At 39.8% G+C, this 19,961-nt stretch overlaps 1 protein-coding gene across 1 annotated transcript; it reads right to left on the bottom strand.

Annotated features, from left to right (window-relative positions):
* Window positions 1–2,099: 2,099 nt before the first annotated feature.
* On the bottom strand, window positions 2,100–19,254 carry LOC122555250 (transgelin-3-like). The gene is made up of 5 exons (XM_043701042.2): window positions 19,037–19,254; window positions 12,477–12,665; window positions 8,235–8,409; window positions 6,654–6,756; window positions 2,100–4,079 (listed from the first exon to the last, which is right to left on the bottom strand). The coding sequence occupies exons 2-5, from the start codon at window positions 12,654–12,656 to the stop codon at window positions 3,938–3,940; spliced, it is 600 nt and encodes a 199-aa protein (XP_043556977.2). The 5' UTR covers window positions 12,657–12,665; window positions 19,037–19,254; the 3' UTR covers window positions 2,100–3,937.
* Between the last annotated feature and the right edge of the window lie 707 nt (window positions 19,255–19,961).

A 19,961-nucleotide genomic window follows, 5' to 3' on the forward strand; every position in this document is an offset into this window, starting at 1 on the left:
TTGCATTCTCGGGTTAGCTGTTAACAATGGTGATAGCTAGACAATATGTTGAAGGTGTTGGCCCTCTATTCTGTCTATGCCATGATGTTTAGATTAGAATCAATCTAAAGAGATAACAGTTTTACATGAATGCATGCAGTTTTTGAGCAAAGTACAGTGTAACCCCGCAAGTACAAATTCACCCCACAAAAATATATGTGGGAATGTGTGTCTTTGTCTGAGTTGGTGTGTGCATGCGCATGCAGGCAGAGTGTCTTAAGTCTGTGAGGGGGTGTCTGTGTGCCCAGTGTCCCACAATGGTGGTCACATGTGGGATGAACCCAAGGTCCCGGTTGAGGCCCTCCCTATAGATACCAAACTTAGCTATCAGCCTCTGCTCAGCTACTTTTCGCTGCTGCCTGCCCTGAGGTCCACCTTGGAGGAGTGTCACCCAAAAAGGTCTGAGGCTGAATGTTCTGGACCACAAAAACTACGCCATGTTCTTTGTGTCCTGCAACATATTATCAATGAGGATGAGCACCTCACCAAGACCTGCCCCACACCTCCACTACTTGCCTTTAAACAACCGCCAAACAGATCATTGTTTGTAGCAAGCTGCCCGGCTCGCAGGACAACTCCATACAACCCTGTCACAGTAGGTGCTGCAAGACGTGTCAGAGTGTGGACATGGATAGCACCATTATGTATGGGTACACCTTCCACTTTGTACATGGCAGATAGTTGTGTGACTCAGCCAACGCTGTCTATCTTAAACATTGCAGGCAAGGATGCCCAGAGGCATGGTACATTGGGGAAACTGAGTAAAAGGCTACAACAACGGATGAATGGGTGCCGCACAAACAGACAGGAGGGTTCCCTCCCAATTGGGGAACACTTCAGGTGTTCCAGGACATTCAGCCTCAGACCTTCGGGTGACCATCCTCCAAGACGGACTTCAGGACAGGCAACAGAGAAAAGTGTTCGAGGAGAAAGTGAGGGCTGCAGATGCTGGAGATCAGAGCTGAAAATGTGTTGCTGGAAAAGCGCAGCAGGTCAGGCAGCATCCAAGGAACAGGAGAATTGACGTTTCGGGCATAAGCCCTTCTTCCTGAAGGGCTTATGCCCGAAACGTCATTCTCCTGTTCCTTGGATGCTGCCTGACCTGCTGCGCTTTTCCAGCAACACATTTTCAACAAAGAAAAGTGGCCGAGCAGAGGTTGATAGCTAAGTTTGGCACCCATAGGGAGGACCTCAAATGGGACCTTGGGTTCATGTCACATTACCAGACACAGACCCCTCCCCCACATTTTGTGGGGGGAAATTTGTACTTGCAGGGTTACATTGTACTTTGCTCAAAAAAAACACTATGCATTCATGTTGAACTGAGCTCAAAAACTGCATGAATTCGTGGTAAAACTCCATTATCTCACTTTTTTGATTAGAATCAAAACAAACATCATGGCATAGACAGAACACAGAGGGCCAACACCTTCAACATATTGTCTAGCTATCACCATTGTTAACAACTAACCCGAGAATGCAACTTTTAAAAAAGGTTGTGATTTACACATGAAAGTAGTGAAACTAACACGGTATTTGAACAGATGAAAGGCTTAACAGAATCAATGTATAATTTCAGTTACATCACACTAAATTTTTGCTATAAATTCTGTTAGGATTGAGCCCTCCACCACCACCTGAAGGAGCATTGCTCTGAAAGCTAGTGTGCTTCCAATTAAACCTGTTGAACTATAACCAGGTGTTGATTTTTAAACTTTGTACACCCCAATCCAACACCAGCATCTCCAAATCATATCAGAATGGTTTATGCAAAAGGGTCTTGGGTACTCACCAGACGGAAGAAAATTTGTGACAAATGCATAGACATTAGCCACATGTGATATTGTTCTACTTGTGCCAGTAATCTCAAGGATATCTTTTTCGCCCCCAAAGGGGAACCTTTTCTCCCCTGGTTTTCTCACTTTAGCTGAGAAAAGCTTGGAACAAAAGGTGGCATCCTAGAATCACTACAGTAAAGGGGGTGAGCTTTCAGCCCATTGAGTATACACCAGCTCCCTATAGAGCAATCCAGTTAATCCTATTTGAATGATCTAAAAACATGAACTGCTCACCTTCCAGAAAGTTATCAAACTGTAAGTTAGGCAAATAGAATTATCTGTTCAACAGTTTTGTTTTCTTTGATCTTCAGTGACCTCACATATCCATTTGTCCAGAAACATTTGTGCCCATTAGAAGCAGTTAGCAATTCAGAAATCTTTACTTCATTCAATCTTTGTACTTGATCTTTGCCATTACATCACCATACTAATCCATCTTCAAAGCTCTAACACCATAGTCATAACATAAAAATGGTTTTATTTCATTAACATTTCTGGTATCACATTTGCTAACAGATCTTTTCAGACATGAGAGACTTAATTTCTCAAAATTAGACATTGAACACTTACTGAATCTCCTAGACAATGGATTGCACTTGTAAAGCAGGCTTAGGGTGGAGAGCTTTGCAAGAAATACAAACAGCAGCAGCTCTGGTTATAACAGTAAACTTGAAAAAATCTCCAGGTATGTCACACATAACTTATTACACTGATTCAGGTCTAAAAACTCCTGAAATTAAGCTTCTAGTGAAAATTCAAAGGAGGACCTACATTAGACAGGTTGATATTTCTCAGATTAGACATGGTAACATTGGCAGTTCAGCAGGGGAATAAAATCTTAAATTGTTAAATACAAATATCCAACCCAAAATATTCACAGCAATGCTTACTCAATATGGTAATTGTAGGCTAGCATTGAATTTAACTGAAGCAATGAAATGTATTGGATATCAAATTTAGTAGTTCATGACAATTTGCAATAAATACAAGGATCAATTTTACATTGACAAGTTCAAACAATTAATTTCCAACAATGTTTATTGTTACATTCATGGATGTGCTGCCTCTTAACGTCAAAGCAAGAGTTCTATGACAAGGTTTTGTGATTTAGCTCAGAAGGGAATAAAAATGTTTGTGACTGATTTGTGCAAGACCCAGGAATCTGAATAGTAAAACCAACTGTTTAACTCAGATGCCCATCTGAAAACATTTAAAAATTCAATTTGTGGGAAAACATGATAGTGTATAATGCAAAGATAAAACATAAACCCTACCAGTAAATGCAGTTAAGTGTAAATAGGAGTTGGAAAAATTAGTTAGCACCCTTGTGTACAAGAGATAAAACTGAGTTAATACAAGAATATTTAGAGGGGCTAAATTATATGACCTTTAACATAATCAGTAGAGTGTAGGCTCAGTTACATTTCAGACATCACTTCTTCCAAATGTGCCCATTCCCAGTCATCATTTACCTCATGAAGCCAAAAGCAGAACAGCTCCAGAAAAATACTATTCTTGCATTTAACCGCTCAGCCATTAAAAACTTGCCAGTCCTGTTATCCTGATTGAATCAGGAGGATTCAGACAACAACGCTTAGTCGGTTGCTCAAGTCCCCACTGAAGACTAATTGAATATCCAGTTGATACTTAATATCCAGTAAAATTACTAAACTGGGTTTCACAGTAACATAACACTTGACCAAGGTGTAGCATGGTAAATTTCTGTAAACTACCAATTGCAGATCAAGAGAATGGTGAAGACCATACTTGACTTCAAATGCTCCCAAAAAATTCTTTCCTCACCACCTCCATCAGTAACAGGTAAATTTTAGAACAGGTCTTGGTCAGTTTAGATTGGTGAAAACAACTGATTAATACTGCAAATTTAAATGGTTTCTTTTAAACACAGCCAGAGTAATCCTTTAAAAAGAAAAACCCACAATTGAAGCAGAAACATCTTGCTCGTGATGCTTCAGAAGGCGGCAGTTAAATTCTGCTAAAGATTCAGTTTTGAGCATACAGTCCATTTGCTTTGATGCTTCCCAACACAGGATGGTGATTCACATGATCTGACGAGGCGTGCCATAACCAGTCATACCAGACTGGGAGGCTCCTTTGTTGCTTCCCATCTGCAAACCTATAACACTTTGCCCCTTTCGTAGCTGTTCATCAGAAAATGCTCGCTTGTTACCCTGAGCTTTCCTGTTAGAAAGGAGTAGTAATTACTAGACACTCGGCAAAGAATACAAGAAAAAAAGCAACACCATTCATATTTGTGTTGAACTGGACATTTGTGTATCATGAATGAGCAAAGCATTTTCAATGTGGCAGGGGACACAGAGAGAAGTGACTGAGGGGAATTCGGGAGAAGTCAGCTCACTCACATGACAGAAGATCATGCAAGAATCTTTAAAGGAGCTGCAGGTGACATCATGAGTTCAAAAGTGACATGCTGCACAGGAGGGCCCTTGATTGGTGAGTGAGTATTAGTCAGGTAATTTTCCCTTTTTTTAAATTCTCAGAGTCTTACATTTTTTAAGAATGGTGGAAACTTGACTGTTGTGCACAGCAGAGTACTTGGACTGCTGTTTGGAGGAGAATATATTTAGCAAGCCTCTCATTTGACCAGTAATAATGAGTTTCTTTAGTCAAGATTTGTTAGAGTTTTGTTTCACCCTATACCCTTTAGTTCTGAACTCTCCCACCCCAGGGAAAAGACTGTCTATTTATCCTATCTATGCCCCTCAATTTTGTAAACCTCTATAAGGTCACCCCTCAGCCTCCAACGCTCCAGGGAAAACAGTCCTAACCTGTACAGCCTCTCCCTCAAATCCTCCAACGCTGGCAACAATCTTTTATATCTTTTCTGAACCCTTTCAAGTTTCACAACATCTTTCCGATAGGAAGGAGACCAGAATTGCACGCAATATTCCAACAGTGGCCTAACCAATGTCCTGTACAGCCGTAACATGACCTCCCAACTCCTCTGACCAACAAAGGAAAGCATACCATTCACCTTCTTCACTATCCTATCTATCTGCGACTCCACTTTCAATGAGCTATGAACCTGCACTCCAAGGTGTTTGTTCAGCAACACTCCCTAGGACTTTACCATTAAGTGTAAAAGTCCTGCTGAGATTTGCTTTCCCAAAATGCAGCACATCACATTTATCTGAATTAAACTCCGTCTGCCACTTCTCAGCCCATCTGATCAAGATCCTGTTGTACTCGGAGGTAACCTCCTTCGCTGTCCAATACACCTCCATTTTGGTGTCATCTGCAAACTTACTAAGTCTTATGCTCGCATCCAAATCATTTACGTAAATGACAAAGATTAGAAATGGCGGTTCAGGAGTGGTATGATTCTCCTGTGAGTTGCAGGAAATCAGATATTGAACCTCACACCAAAAGGTTCAAGAGATGAGTGACTGCCAGGAGTCACTTGTGGCTCTTCCCCTCAAACCAGTTTACCATTTTGGTTGCTGTTTCGTTAAATAAACTCAGAATGGGGATAGCAGCAGTCAGAACAGTGGCACCACAGCTGGCCCTGCTATATAGAAAAAGAGTTAAAAGTATAGGTGAGCACTGAGTCAGGGATTCTATATTCGGAGTCAGGGGCACAGATCAGCGTTTCTCTAGCTGCAAACAGGACTAGAGCATGTGCTTCCTCCTTGGTGGCCGGGTCAAACAGGACCTCTAGAATTGTAATCTCAGGATTACTCCCCATGCCGCATATCAGTGAGGCCAGAAAGAGGAACATAGTACAACTGGATAGGTGGCTGAGTAGTGTAGGATGGACGGTTTCAGATATCTGGAGACAAGGGCAGGTGGGACTTTTTACTAAAAGGATGGGCTTTTAGTAAAAAGAAAAAAAGGCACGATTAACCTGCAGAGATGCTTGGCATTGCTACTCAGGAAGTTCTAAACCCTGGCATGGAAGTAGCTGGGAACCTGAGCAAGAGGTTAACAGGTGAGAAGGTAGACATTAATAGGATGAGCAAGCAAGGCCAGTTTAATAAACAAAGCTGAACATTAAAAAGTAAAGACAGGAGGAAGAAATAGTAAGATGCTGAAGGACAAGATAGAGAGTTTAGCCAAAATTTGTTGGCAGCATGGTGGCACAGTGGTTAGCACTGCTGCCTCCCAGTGCCAAAGACCCGGGTTCAATTCCCAACTCAGGCAACTGACTGGGAGAATGTGCAAACTCCACGCAGTGTCTGCGTGGGTTTCCTCCCACACTCCAAAGATGTGTAGGTCAGGTGAATTAGCCATGCTAAATTGCCTGTAGTGTTAGGTAAGGGGTAAATGTAGGGTAATGGATGGGTTGCACTTCGGCGGGTCAGTGTGGACTTGTTGGGCCGAAGGGCCTGTTTCCATACTAAGTAATCAAATCTAGAGTTCTTTATACAATAGAGTGCATGGAACAAGTTAAAATTTGCTGCAGACAGATCGAAATTGGAAGCAGACTTAGTAGCCATTACACAGACATGGCTGCAGGATCGTCAGGACTGAGAACTAAACACCGCAAGTTAAGGTTACAGGAGAATAGTGAAGATAGTCGAGGGTGTGGATTAACATTTTGAATCAGAAACAGAATCACTGATGGAGAGGGAGAATGTAAGGAAGGAACATTAGATCAATTGTGTAACAACAGCCAGTGTACAAAATATTAAGCTCTGATTGCAAGCAAAATAAAACAAGTTAAATGTTAGCAAGTTAGTGAAAGTTAACTTAGTGGCTTAGATTTAAACTAATTTAGAATACTAAAATACTTACTTATGGAACCAGTTAGGGTCACCACGATAATATCCATCATCTTTAGTAACTGCTACACTACCCAAAGCCATTAGAGTTCTTTGAACTGCAGCCAAATCCTTTCCTATGGGAGAGAAAGAAAACTCACCTTTTTAGGTATTGAGCTTAACTGAATTGAAATTCCAAACAAGTGCCAAGGCATCAGGGTACATATTTTGGACTAAAAACACTAGTCTTTTAAGTTAGAATGTGCATAAAACTGAAAGATAATTTACATGAGCCCAGTTTAAAATTATTTCTTTTTAAACTACACTTAGCATTTTTTCCATTTCAACTTTATGGCTTCCAAAATGTTTTCAAACAAGCAGTTTGTTCATTATGTTCAAATCTAGCCAAGGGAAATGTTGGGTCATCATTTTCAATTGTAAAATGATACAAAATCAAAATTTACTACTTATAGGCATACAAATGTGGCACATAACCGATTGGGCCAAGTAGTCAGGGAATTGGCAAAAGCCCACCCACAAGCCCAATGGCTGCAAGGAGAGCAGAAAGCAGCTTTTCACCTTAGTCAAAGGGTCAGTAATTTTTTGGAGGGTGCTAACTTAAAAAAAAGGTGAAAGTTAAGAGGTTTAGAAGAGATCAGATGAAAACTTTTGTTTCCAGAGGATGATGGGAGTATGGAATGCACTGCCTGGGATAATAATTGAGGCAGGAAACCATGGAACTTTGAAAAACGTATTTGGATGAGCATCTGAAGTGTCTAACATTCTGGACATTTGCAGGTTGTAGTACATTTTTGTTAGTACAGTTTTAATGAGCCGAAGAGCCTCTTCTGTACTGTATGATTCTGTGATTATGAAATGCTAGAGAAAAATTGGAACCATCAAGACATTCACCATTCCAATTGTCACCTTCAAGGTTTTAACTTCATGTTTTTCTTCCTCTTTAGAATGCACAAGATGAGTGCTGGAATGTTGGAAAAACTGGTACCAGAGACATGCCAATGTCATTGTAGCCAACTGCAAGATGAAGCCTACTAAAGCATAATAGGATTTTTCACTGGAATTCACTAACAAAATGATTAGGTGCTGTTTGCAAGTCATTTCAAGTTAAAAAAAAACTTAGACCCAAATAATAGGAACATTGGATATTCTTGAACTTCCCTTCCTCTACCACATCCAATTTGCAGTAAAGGCAAATGCCATTTTAGAATTAAGATACAAAATGTTAACTGTCACAATGAGCTTTCCACCCCATGGAAAAAAATAGAAAGCCACAATACTGGTTGAATAAATTTAAAGTTAAAAATCTGTATAAATGGCAGATTAAGAACAAACAAATACAACTCCTTTGTACAGCATTGAAGTTTTGACAGTCATCCATTGCTTATTGATTAAAGTTATCATTTTACTGAAGCAATTAGACAGAAAAAACTGAAGACATAGCCACCATTCCACTTAATTAAATTTTCCCCTTAAAAAAAGGAGTGAACATTCAAATCAACTTACCCAAGTCATTTCTGGTTTCCTCCCCAAAAGACAATAAATCCATAGTTATTTTAGAGTTAAACATTTGAAATTAATGAATTATTAATACTACCTTCCCACAAGTCTACAGTCTGGAAGATATCCATTGTTGCAACACCATAAGCTTCAGCAGCCTTCAGGAATTGAGAAATCTGTTCCATCTGTTTAAAGGCCATTTTGGATTCCTGAACTTTTTTAATTGGCTCTTCATCTTTTGGATAAAGACTATTTATAACTTTACATAATAACTAAGAGAGAAAACAATATCAAAAATGTGAACTGAATTTCAGTGAAGAACATTAGAAGCATTTTATTTAGTTATTCATTAGCAATGGAAAGAACTATGTCCACATATTGAGAGCAAAGTTTAATTCCTTAATAAAATGGGAATTTAAGGCAAAGAAAATACAGCTGCGTAGATGTGCTAAAATGACAAATGCCATTTTCAAGTGTGAGCTTGCCCAAAAACTAGATATTAATTAGTGGGCTCCATGCAAGTCAGATGGTTTCCTTCATATTCATAAGGCAACGATAGAAACATGGATCTCCTTACAGCAGGGACACCAACTTTAAAATCCAAGTACTGTACAACACTTGGTGACACTTAGCTTCTAAATAAGTGTGTTGGGGACCCACATGGATCCTTAGTGCTTGCCTTTTCTGAGATAGTTTCAATTCTATTCAGGTCCCCACCCTTCAACTTTTTCTTCAGTAGATTAACAACAGTATCTGTGCTATTTGCTGCATTTACCTATACTCTTTGCTTCTATTTGTCACCCTTCTCACTTTTCATGTTCCACTCAACTCTTTCCTCTGCAGACTATCTCCATTTCTGATCTTAAATATTCACAGCAAAGGTTGTTGATTCCCACAGTTACTGCTCCTCATACACCACATTGTGCAAGGGTTTTACCTTCTGCCAGTTTGTTGCATGCATTCCCATGCTTTGTCTTCATATCAACATGCTCTTTTATACCCCACAATGAAGATCACACCTTTGTCTTTCACTGTGGCTGATGACCCTTTAAAAACAGGCACATCTTTGTTCTTCCTTCTGCATAAACCTTAATCTCCCAGAACAACAAAAGGATTTCCCCAGTTCTAGCTACTCTCCAACCTTAAATTTAGCAGATTTACCACAATTTTTGCAAAGTGTTTTCTTCTGCCCCCTCTTCCTACCCACCTCCCATTCAATAGGGACTGTTCCCTCTGACACCTTATCCTGCGCCTCAGATTAGATTACCTAGAGTGTGGAAACAGGCCATTCAGCCCAACAAGTCCACATCGACGCTCCAAAGAGTAACCCACCCAGACCCATTTCCTGCTAACAAACACCTAACACCATGGGCAATTTAGCAGCGCCAATTTATCTAACCTGCACATCTTTGGACCATGAGGGAAAAGGGCCTGTGCCCAAAACGTCGAATCTCCTGTTCCCTGGATGCTGCCTGACCTGCTGTGCTGTTCCAGCAATAAAGTTTCAACTTTGATCTCCAGCATCTGCAGACCTCACTTTCTCCATGAGGGAAAACCAGAGCACCCAGAAGAAACCCACAGACATCAGGTCTGTGGTTTGCACATTCTCCCTAGGTAGGATTCAAACCCAAATCCCTGGCACTGAGCCAGCAGTGCTTATCACTGAGCCATTGCACCACCCTTCCAAGAAGATACACGAGTGCTGTCAAATGCCTGGCAGGTTCCTGCGACGTTAATGGAGACGTTTATATAGAATCCCTACAGTGTGGAAACAGGCCATTAGGCCAAGTTCACATTGACCCTCTGAAGAGTAACTCACCCAGACCCATTCCCCTACTAAACATTTACCCCCCCCCCCAAAAAAAAAAGATGCACCCAACCTACACACCCCTGGACACTATGGGCAATCATGGCCAATTCACCCAACTTGCACATCTTTGGATTGTGGGAGGAAACTGGGGTCCCTGGCACTGAGGCTGCAGTGCTAACCATAGTCACCATGCCACCTATTCAGCCAACACCATCTGCCCATATTTTACATATGCAGAACATTTACATCACTTGTTCTTCTCCTTCCTTGCTGCACTAGCCAAGACCATAAACACTTCCCATTATCAAAGAGGAACATAGACCCAGATGTACAGCACAAAAAAGAAAGACCCTTTGGTCCAACTCCTCCATGCCAACTAGATATCCTAAATTAATCTAGCCCCATTGGCCAGCATTTGGCCCACAGCTCTCTAAACCCTTCCTATTCATATATCCATCCAAGTGCCTTTTAAAGTTTTGTAATTGCACCAGCCTCCTCCACTGGCAGCTCATTCCACATACCCCACCCTCTGCATGAAAATGTTGCCCCTTTAGTTCCCTTAATACTCCTTTAAAATATAGTAGACTTTATTGATTGCTCACAACAGCAACTTTGGCATTTAATAAAAGGACAACATTAACTCCAAATTCTCCAAGCCATGCATCATCTTGTCTTGCAACTATTATTTAAATGGTGATGGAAATTCCCTCACTAATCGCATTGCTGTTATGACTACACCAAATGGATGAATGGCTTGAGAAGGCAGATCACGGCCTGCTCAAATTAGGAATGGGCAACAAATGCTGACTCCAGCCAGAGATGCTCATTTTGAGCAAGAAAAAGAACCAGCTCATGTTAAGGGTCACTGGACCCAAAACATTAATGGATTTCTCTTCATAGATGCTGCCACATCTAATCATTTACAGCAATTTGTTTTTGTTTGTGAAAACCCCAACACAATTGTATTGAGTGCACCATATTGCTGAATTTGCCAGGTTTCTGATTAAAAAGTTAAAGAGTTGGTCCTTGTCTGATTTCTCAGGTGACTAAAAAAGAACCCTGGCACTATTTTGATGAGATCAGGTTTTCTTTGGTGCCTTGAGAATAGTTCTCTAGATCCAGGTTATCTGAGCATCACATTGCGATTTGTGGGATTTTGTTGTATGCCATTAGTGACCATTAAAACACTTCCAGGCATTCAAAACCTATGAAAATAGTATTTCAAAAATACACGTTTTATTCTTTTAAACATAATCATACCAATAATATTTGTACTTTTATACATCAACCAGAAAAGCCACCAAAACAAAGGACAATCCTTTAATTTAAACTGACTTGAAGTTATAAATTCAGTTTAAAAAAAAATTCACCTTACCATTGCAACTGGCTTATGAACCCGAGAGTTCATTTTGGTCAGGAAATTTGAAGTGAATCAATCTTCACAAAACATTCCTTCCGATTCTAGTTCTGATAAAGATCTATACAATCTATTCGATGGGTACTAGTTGACCCCAGGAGTGTTTCAATACTTTTAGGCATTCTTATTGTACCAATAGGGAATTGCAATATTTAGACGACTCATTTGTGTCTTGACAACAAGAAGGGCATCACACCTAAACCTAATCCAGTCCTCAACTAGCATTCAGAGCAATGGAAACACTACTTTTCCTCCTACCTAAACCAGGAAACTAAAGGACAAAATACATTTATCCCTTCCTGTCTTTCTAGTACAGATTGGAATTGGTGATTCCTGTTCAGTTTCAATCTACAAGTTTCAAATCAAGAATGACGTTTAGTGAATTACACTGTCAATGAGTTAACTGATGAAGTGTTATCACTGTGAATAAAGTGGATTTGCCTTCAAAAATAAAAAACCACCAACCTTGAAATGCCAGTCTAGACTATAACCTGCTACTCAGAATCAGTGCTATAAATGACAAATCAAACTGCAACCATTTTAAGAGTCATTTTTCCAGCATTTCCTTTGTATTTATCTACACAACCTCCCAAAGCTTCCTCCAAACAAGTACTATAGAAGTCCTGGTCCTCCTCCACTGCCAAATGCTAGCCACCCCGATGCCTAGAGGAAGAACCCCTCATCTTCGCCTTGGGACCCTCCAACCACACGGGATCAATGCTGATTTCACCAGTTTCCTCATTTCCCCTCCCCTTATCCCAGATCTAACCTTTCAACTCAGCACTGCCCTCCTGAACTGTCCATCTTCCTTCCCACCTATCTCACACTGCTCCCCACAGGAACCAAGTAACTAAAGAGATTCATTCAAGTCTTCTAGGGTCACTTTACAATAGTTAAAGCACATCAGCATCAACATAATTCTCAAATGATTTTTATGAAACCTGTAGCTGGCACTGGAGTCAAAGTGTGTCAAATACTATTCAGCCCTGATATCTATAAAGTGACAATGGAGGTACTCATTTTAACTTAAAACATCTTGTTAGTGTACTTATTCTTGACGATTTCCTTAGTGAATATAGTCAGTCAAGAATGATGAGTTAAAATATACTTACAGCACCATTCATCAGCCACTTCTGAAAGTGCACTTTTCCAGCATCTGGACGATTCACATTCCCACCACATTGTGCAATGATCCAATCCACTAACCGTTCTTCTAATTCAGAATCATATTTCTGTTCAATCTTTTGCTCAACCTCTCTGCTCAGGCCATAGCTTGGTCCTCTATTGGCCATTTCTCAAGTCTAGAAATGCAAGCATTGAGTTAATATTTACAAGACCTCTGCACACAAATGTACGTCAATACATTACATATCTAACGTATTTGCAGGTGACACATGCATGGCACAGCATCAAACCACAGGGCCACAGTATGATGACAGTCTAAGATTGCCCACATTGTTAGAATCAGATCATTGTAAAATCAAGCTTCAGGATAAACAAGTAGCATTAACCCAAAACCAGTGTCCAATACAGATATTTTTGATGGTAGCATTAATGCGAAATTATATTTAGTAATAATACTTTCAGCCCCAACAGCAATCAACCCAAGTTCTAAACAAAGGCTCTATTTTCCATAAATTTCCTTTAAGGCCATCTGGAAAAATAATGCAAATTTAATAATTCCATTTACAAATATTAACAGAAGCATTGCAGATTTAAAATAGTTAATTTTCCATAAAAGAATTTAATCTATACGAAATGTTTTTGTCTTAAGAGGCCAGCAAATTTCAGGAATTGAACAGCCAAAAGTGTTACATCAGTCCTCATTGATGCACTTAACCTGGAATTTGCAATTTAAAGAGAATAGCAAATAGTTTATGGTGAGGCCTAGTCGAATAGTAAAAGTATGCATAGGCATAATGAAGAAAATAAATTAACCTTAATTTCCAGCAATTCACCACAAATCCATTTCAATAAGTTATGGATAATGAGATGGCACCAAAATTACCATAGAATGAGAAACAAGTCTGGGTGTAAAGCTGAAAAAAAAAAGGGCAAGTTCACAGAATGGTTGTTCTAAGGCAGGAAATAATAATCATTGCCAAAGAGTGGTGCTGGAAAAGCACAGTAGGTCAGGCAACACCTGAGGAGCAGGAGAGTCGATGTTTTGAAGGGCTTATGCCCAAAGTGTCGACTCTCCTGCTCCTCAGATGCTACCTGACCTGTGCTTTTCCAGCACCACCCTTTGACTCTGTTCTCCAGCATCTGCAGTCCTCAATTTTTCCAGGAAGCATAACAGGACAAAATCAGCAATGAAACAAAGCAGGGTTTGATAAATATCAGCCTCAAACAAACTGTTCTCCCTCAAATGCTGCCAGACTTGCTGAAATATTTCTAGCATTTTCTGCTTTTATTTTCAAAAAAAAAAAAAGATATGGAGGTGCTGAACATGTGAAGAATGGACTAGGTACGAACACAGGAAAGTGCAGAGGCAGCAAGAACGCTGATGACTAGTGATTCACTGCACGAGCTCAAACAAAACACTGGGGCCATGAAATAAACAGTTATAAAAGCAACATTAAGTGGAGAATTGAATCACAACACTACCTAAAGGCAAAAAGGCCATGAATAAAGAGTGGCAGGTTACAGCAAACTTGACATCCCAACATCACAATCCCAAAATCATTTCTAAGTCAGTGGTACTAGACTAGTGTATTTTCTTCCTATTGCCCAATGTGGAATGTTTAATATTAGAGCTCAATTATTTAGAGTCCAATCACTTGCTTGCCAAAGCATATTGAAAATTTGGAACAATCCCCTTTAAAAAAAAAAAATGCTGGGTCAGTTGAAATTTCAGGTTGAGCTCACATTGATTTCTGTTGGACAAGGGTAACAAGGGATTTGGATCAAATGCCAAGTAAATGAAGCTGCAGGAGGGAGCAGCTGTGATTTAACGCAGTATAGTAGGAAAGGTTCAAAGTCTGAATAGGAGCACTGACCTATTCCTGTTTTTATATTTACAAAGTTATCGCCTTTCTAAAAGAAAAACAAAAATTAGCTTTTTAAACTGCCACCAAATGCAATTCCCAAAATTGATTTAACTTAATGTAGTTGCATTTGTTTCCGGAAAACTATTTACAAGAGAAAATTAGATTAGTGGCTATTGAGTCAAGATTAAAGTGGTGCTGGAAAAGCACAGGTCAGACAGCATCCAAGGAGCAGGAAAATCTACATTTTGGGCAGGAGCCTTCATCAGGAATGGTGAAGGGCTCCTGCCCAAAACGTCAATGTTCCTGCTCCTCTGATGCTGCCTGACCTGCTCTGTTTTTCCAGCACCACTCTAATCTTCACCCTGATCTCCAGCATTTACACTCACTTTCACCTAATGGCAATTTTGAGGCATTTAAACATTGTCCACATATGCTACTGGATTCTGAAGAGTCTGTTCTGCCCTTGTTGACACTATCAAAATTACATAAAAGCCAAGAACAACCAAGTCAGTGATCCACCCAAGAAAATCATAATTAGCTAGGCCATGCTTTGTAAAGCAAGCATTGACTGGTTGGATCAATATTTGCTGGCAGAACTGGGCATTCAGAACAGACTGCTAAATATAACAGCCCACATTTGTTCACTTCTGGATCAGCAAGCAATGAGATTCAATGCTTTTAATATGATTTGGCTACTGCAAACCTTCACTATGAACACTTACCCTAGCAACAAAACTATTAATCTTGAAATCAAATCTAAATTCAGCATAAAACCATAATTATTAGATCACAGCTTATAGGAGAAATGTGCCATTCAGCCCAGCAAGTCTGCTCCACTATTCAGTGAGATCATGGCCAATCTGATCCACAACTCCACTTTCCTACCCTTTCCCTATAGCATTTGATTCCTCTACTGATTACTCTCAAGCTTGCATATACATAGTGACCCAGTCTCAAAGAATTTCACAGATTTGTTACCCTCAAGAACTGCCTCCTCAGCTGTGTTTTAAATGGGGGATCCCTCATGCAAGATTATGCCCTCTTTTCCTAGACTCTATCACAAGGGAAAACAATTTCTGTCATGTGTCCTAAGAAGCTTATGTTTCAATAAAGGTTGCCTCATTTTTCTAAACTTCAAAACCCAGGAACACCTAGTGAACCCTTCTTTGGACTGCCTCCAAAGCCAATATTTTTACCTCAAAAGAGAACCAAAACTGTTCACAATATTCCAGCTGTGGGCTGACCAGTGTCTTGTATAGTTTTAGCAAAGCTGTTACTTCTATACTCCATTCCCTTTGAATGAAAGGCAAATAAAAATGTTGGCCTTATCAACTGAACTGGAATACTGGCTTTTCATGTGATGTATGCACAAGGACTCAAATTGTTTTGCATTGTAGTTTTCTGCAGTCTGTATCTAAATGGACTTCAGTTCTTCTATTCTTCCTGCCAAAGTGCATAATTTCATTTTCCCCAGATTATATTCTATCTGCCAAGGTTTTGCTCACTTAACCAGTCATCCTCACCACTTACCTTCTCATCTATTCTTGATTCAGCCACAAGCTTGGCTATAATGCTAACTTTCCACACCCAAGATCACTATGAATAATAATGGCAGGAATCAATGACAGCACCAATCCCTCTAACTCCACTAGTTATAGGCTGCTATTCCAAAAAGATGCCTTTACCCTGACAGTTGGTCAATCATCTATTCATATTAATATGCTAGCATCCTTCATCTCCAAATATCATTGACTCAAATACATGGTACTTAATCAAATGCCTTCTGAAAATCCAAATATAGTAAAGCCACTGTTTCTCATTTGTCTCAGACTCATTACCTCAACAGAATTTTAATAAGTTTGTCAGGCACAATTTCCTCTTCATGCGGTCACAGAAATAAAATAGAGTCAAAATGCTCGGCTGTTATTTCCTTTACAAGAGACCAACATTTACCCAATATCAGATGTTATGCTTGCTAGCCTATAGACTTTTTAAAAACTCATCTCCTTCCTTTTTGAATAAAAAGGTATACATTGGCAATTTTCTAATCCACTGGTATTTTGCCACAATTGATTATTGCTAATGTATCCACTGGCTTGGTTGTTACTTTAAATATCCTTGAATGCACCCATCAGGCCCAGGGAACCTCAGTCTTCAGCTCCACTGGATTCCCTAGTATTTCCCCACCCCCCCCCGTGATAGCTATTGTATTTATTTCTGCTTGTTTTCCCCTCTTTAATTAGTATTTTTTAGAATGATATTAGCATGTTTTAACATGAATAATCAAGTTATTTATTTTGCTATTTCCTGATTTCCCATTATTATTTCCGCAGCCTCAATCTTGGAGGATACATTTACTTTGGTCTCTTTATTTAAAGAGGCTCTTGCTGTCTGCCTTTAAAATTGTTATTTTCTCTTCAGTTTAGTTTCTCACTTTTCCTCTTCCAATCCGCATTGATTCTTTTAAAAATTGCCCAATCCTTTGGGTTACCACCAGTTTTTGCCATATTGTCAATTTTTTTTTTTTTTAAATTCTTGCAGTTTGGCACTATCCTTCCCTTTCCCAGTTAACCATGGAACACAACCCATTCCTAGAATCCTCCTTTCCTCACTGAAAAATCTTCAGTGTAAAGCTGAATTATTTCTTAAACATTTGTCATTTTTCCTCAGCTGTTTTTACTGCTAAACTCCTTTCTAACCTACTCCAAATAGCTCTGCTCTCAGTTGTATTAGTGAGTTTAACAGTTGCTTCCCACTCATTGCCCCCCTCACTGAATACTAAATTCTGCCATGCTATGATCACTTTTCCAGGGAATTTTTTCTCAAATCATTTGTTAAAAACTTACTTCATTGCACATCCCACATCCAAATTAGCCTGATTGCCATTTGGATCCACAAAATACTGTTTTAGGAAACAGTCTAGAGAATATGAATTCTCCCTTATGGCTACTTTTACCAATTTGATTTTCTTAATATACATAAAAAGGTTAAGTCACCCATGATTAACATACTGCCTACTTTACACATGCCCTCTATCTCCTGATTTCTTCTTTATCCTACCATTTGGCTACTCTTAGGGAGCTTTATAGACTACTCCTATAGTGCTTTCTCCCACCCCCCGCTTATTTCTTACCTCTACCTATATAGATTCTAAATCTTCCAATCCTCGATCACTTCCTGCTATCCTACTCATTCCATCCCATAATAACAAAGCTGCTCCTCTACCATTTCCTCCCTATTTGTCCTTTACAAAAAAGGATAGTCCTCATTTAATTCCCAGCTTTGATCTCCTTTTATAGGTTACAAAATCACTGATTAGCTGTCATACATGTCATTTATTTTCTTCCAAATATTACATGGATTCAAGTAAATAACCATTAAATTTTGCTTTTGTAGATTTCCTCCTCCCCTCTTTACTGATGCTTTCTTATGTTTGTACACAGTCCCACATTCAGTATCATTATGGTTGCCAAATCTTTGTGTTCCAAGTCTACATTCCTCCCCCAACCCCTACACACCCCTAATCAGTTTACATTCTTAATTATAAAGATTCAGGACACTGGTCCTAGCACAGCTCAAATCCATGCACTACAACAGCTCCCTTCTCCCAGGTAGAAAAGTGGCAGTGGCCTAAAACAAAAAATGATAAAGTGTTAATGCAAGATATCATTTGTGGCTTTACACAGGTTTAAGTCCTAATGAAAGAATCCAATGCTCAAAAAGATTCAAATGCTGTGCGATTTAACTCAAAAGGTAGGTAGCCATTCAAACACAAGCATATTAATTGGAGGGTGACTTTCAGAATCTATTGATCCCAATCAGATTCTAATTCACATGCACATACAGTCGAGAGAAAGCAAGCTCCAGATGTCCAATGATTCCCAATTAAATCATACAGCTTTGGTCCACACAGGCATCCTATACAAATGTAAAAGGCCAAGGCGGCATTATCAAGGATATGCCAACACTGATGTTAGACAATATTAAGTGGCCTATCATATTGTAATAGATTAGTGAAAAAACTAAAGTAATTAACCAGTAACAGGCCATTTGAGCTCTTACCCCTCATTTCAGATGTCAAATGTCTCCACCCCCTTCCCCAAAATCAGGTATTACCATCTGTTCTCTGACCATTACTGAAATCTGCTTTCACGCATTAATCGAAACACCCACATTTGTGGGGGAAGGGGAGGGGGCAGATGTTTTGCATTATTATTTTCAGAATGTCACTAAGGATTGTGTACATACAAGATCAAAGTGACTATCATTACTAGCATCTACCACATTATTTCAATACTAAAACTGTTATTTGGAAGTTAACAGAATGAACGGCCAGCACCAACAAACTGGTCAACGGCCACCAGCGCGGCTTAATCCCAGAAAGCAAAATAAAAATAACTAGTGGGCGAATGAAACTACCTCCATACACTTCAACCTCCCCCCACCCTCAAGAGTTTAAGTAATTACTTAAGCGGTGTTGAAAACAGTTGTGTGTAAACATCTGCAAGACACGCTTATGAATTAGCCCTCAATCACAGAATATTTCCCTATCTTCATAAAAACTTGCTTCTATTGCGCGACTGCATTTAAAAAAAAATTACTCCCCATGTGATGTTCGCATTCCGCGGCATTTTAATCCCCCCCCCGGTCTGCCTTACATGGAGTTTGTATTTGTTACTAACCTGAAACAGAGACGAGAACAAGCAAATACGAAGAGTAAGGGAAGATACAAAACCCACGAATCAGCTGAGAGTGAGAGAGCCCAGTGCTGGAGATGTCAGAAAAAGCGGTTCTGGTCAACAATAGACACACCCAAAAGGCTCACTGATTGATGGGATCCACACAGTTCAATTGCGAGATGCAGCTGATTGTGATAATGCAGGTCCTTTTCCGGTCGCCTGTCCCACCCGCCCTGGCTGGTGAGTGGACAGAATTAAAGCCGTGACCATCACCACAAGTCTGCACGTTGTCCAGTCACCAGCATAACAATCAGTCAAGGCATCCTGAATAAATCAATACTCCAGCAACGTGGAGCACTGTCCTTGGTGTTTAAGGTAGACATTTCATCCAAAACATCATGCTCTCGATGTCTTATTTTTAAAATATATTCGTGAACTTGATTAATAATTCAAATATTGCGCTTGAGATTATGAATGCTTTTCAATTAGACGTAAATGTCAATAGACATCATAATCGATTGACTAAATTAGTGGTTTATTTAAAAAGGAGATCATTTCCATAAATAAAGTTGATTACAAAAGAGAAATAAAAAAGCTTTAGATTGATCTGATCCACTTCCCCCGGTATCAAAAACATCTGAAGGCACTGAACAGGACAGAGGCTAGAGCTCTGCCAAAATTCTGACAGTTGTGCTGAAGACCTTGCTCCTGCAGTCTACTCTCAATCATCAGCAAAGTCATGCTATCTAATGGCACTGACTCAACTATGGCTTGCTCACATTCTCCCTGTGTCTGTGTATGTTTCCCCAGGGTGCTCCAGTTACCTCCCCACAGTCCAAAGATGTGCAGGTTAGGTGGATTACCCATGGGAAATGTGGGGTTACAGGGAAAGGGTAGGGATGTGGGACTGGGTGGGATGCTCTTTGGA

Source organism: Chiloscyllium plagiosum, unplaced genomic scaffold, assembly GCF_037043375.1.
Source record: "Chiloscyllium plagiosum isolate Xiang-an unplaced genomic scaffold, Cpla_swu_hap1 HiC_scaffold_12, whole genome shotgun sequence".
NCBI classification, from domain to species: domain Eukaryota; kingdom Metazoa; phylum Chordata; class Chondrichthyes; order Orectolobiformes; family Hemiscylliidae; genus Chiloscyllium; species Chiloscyllium plagiosum.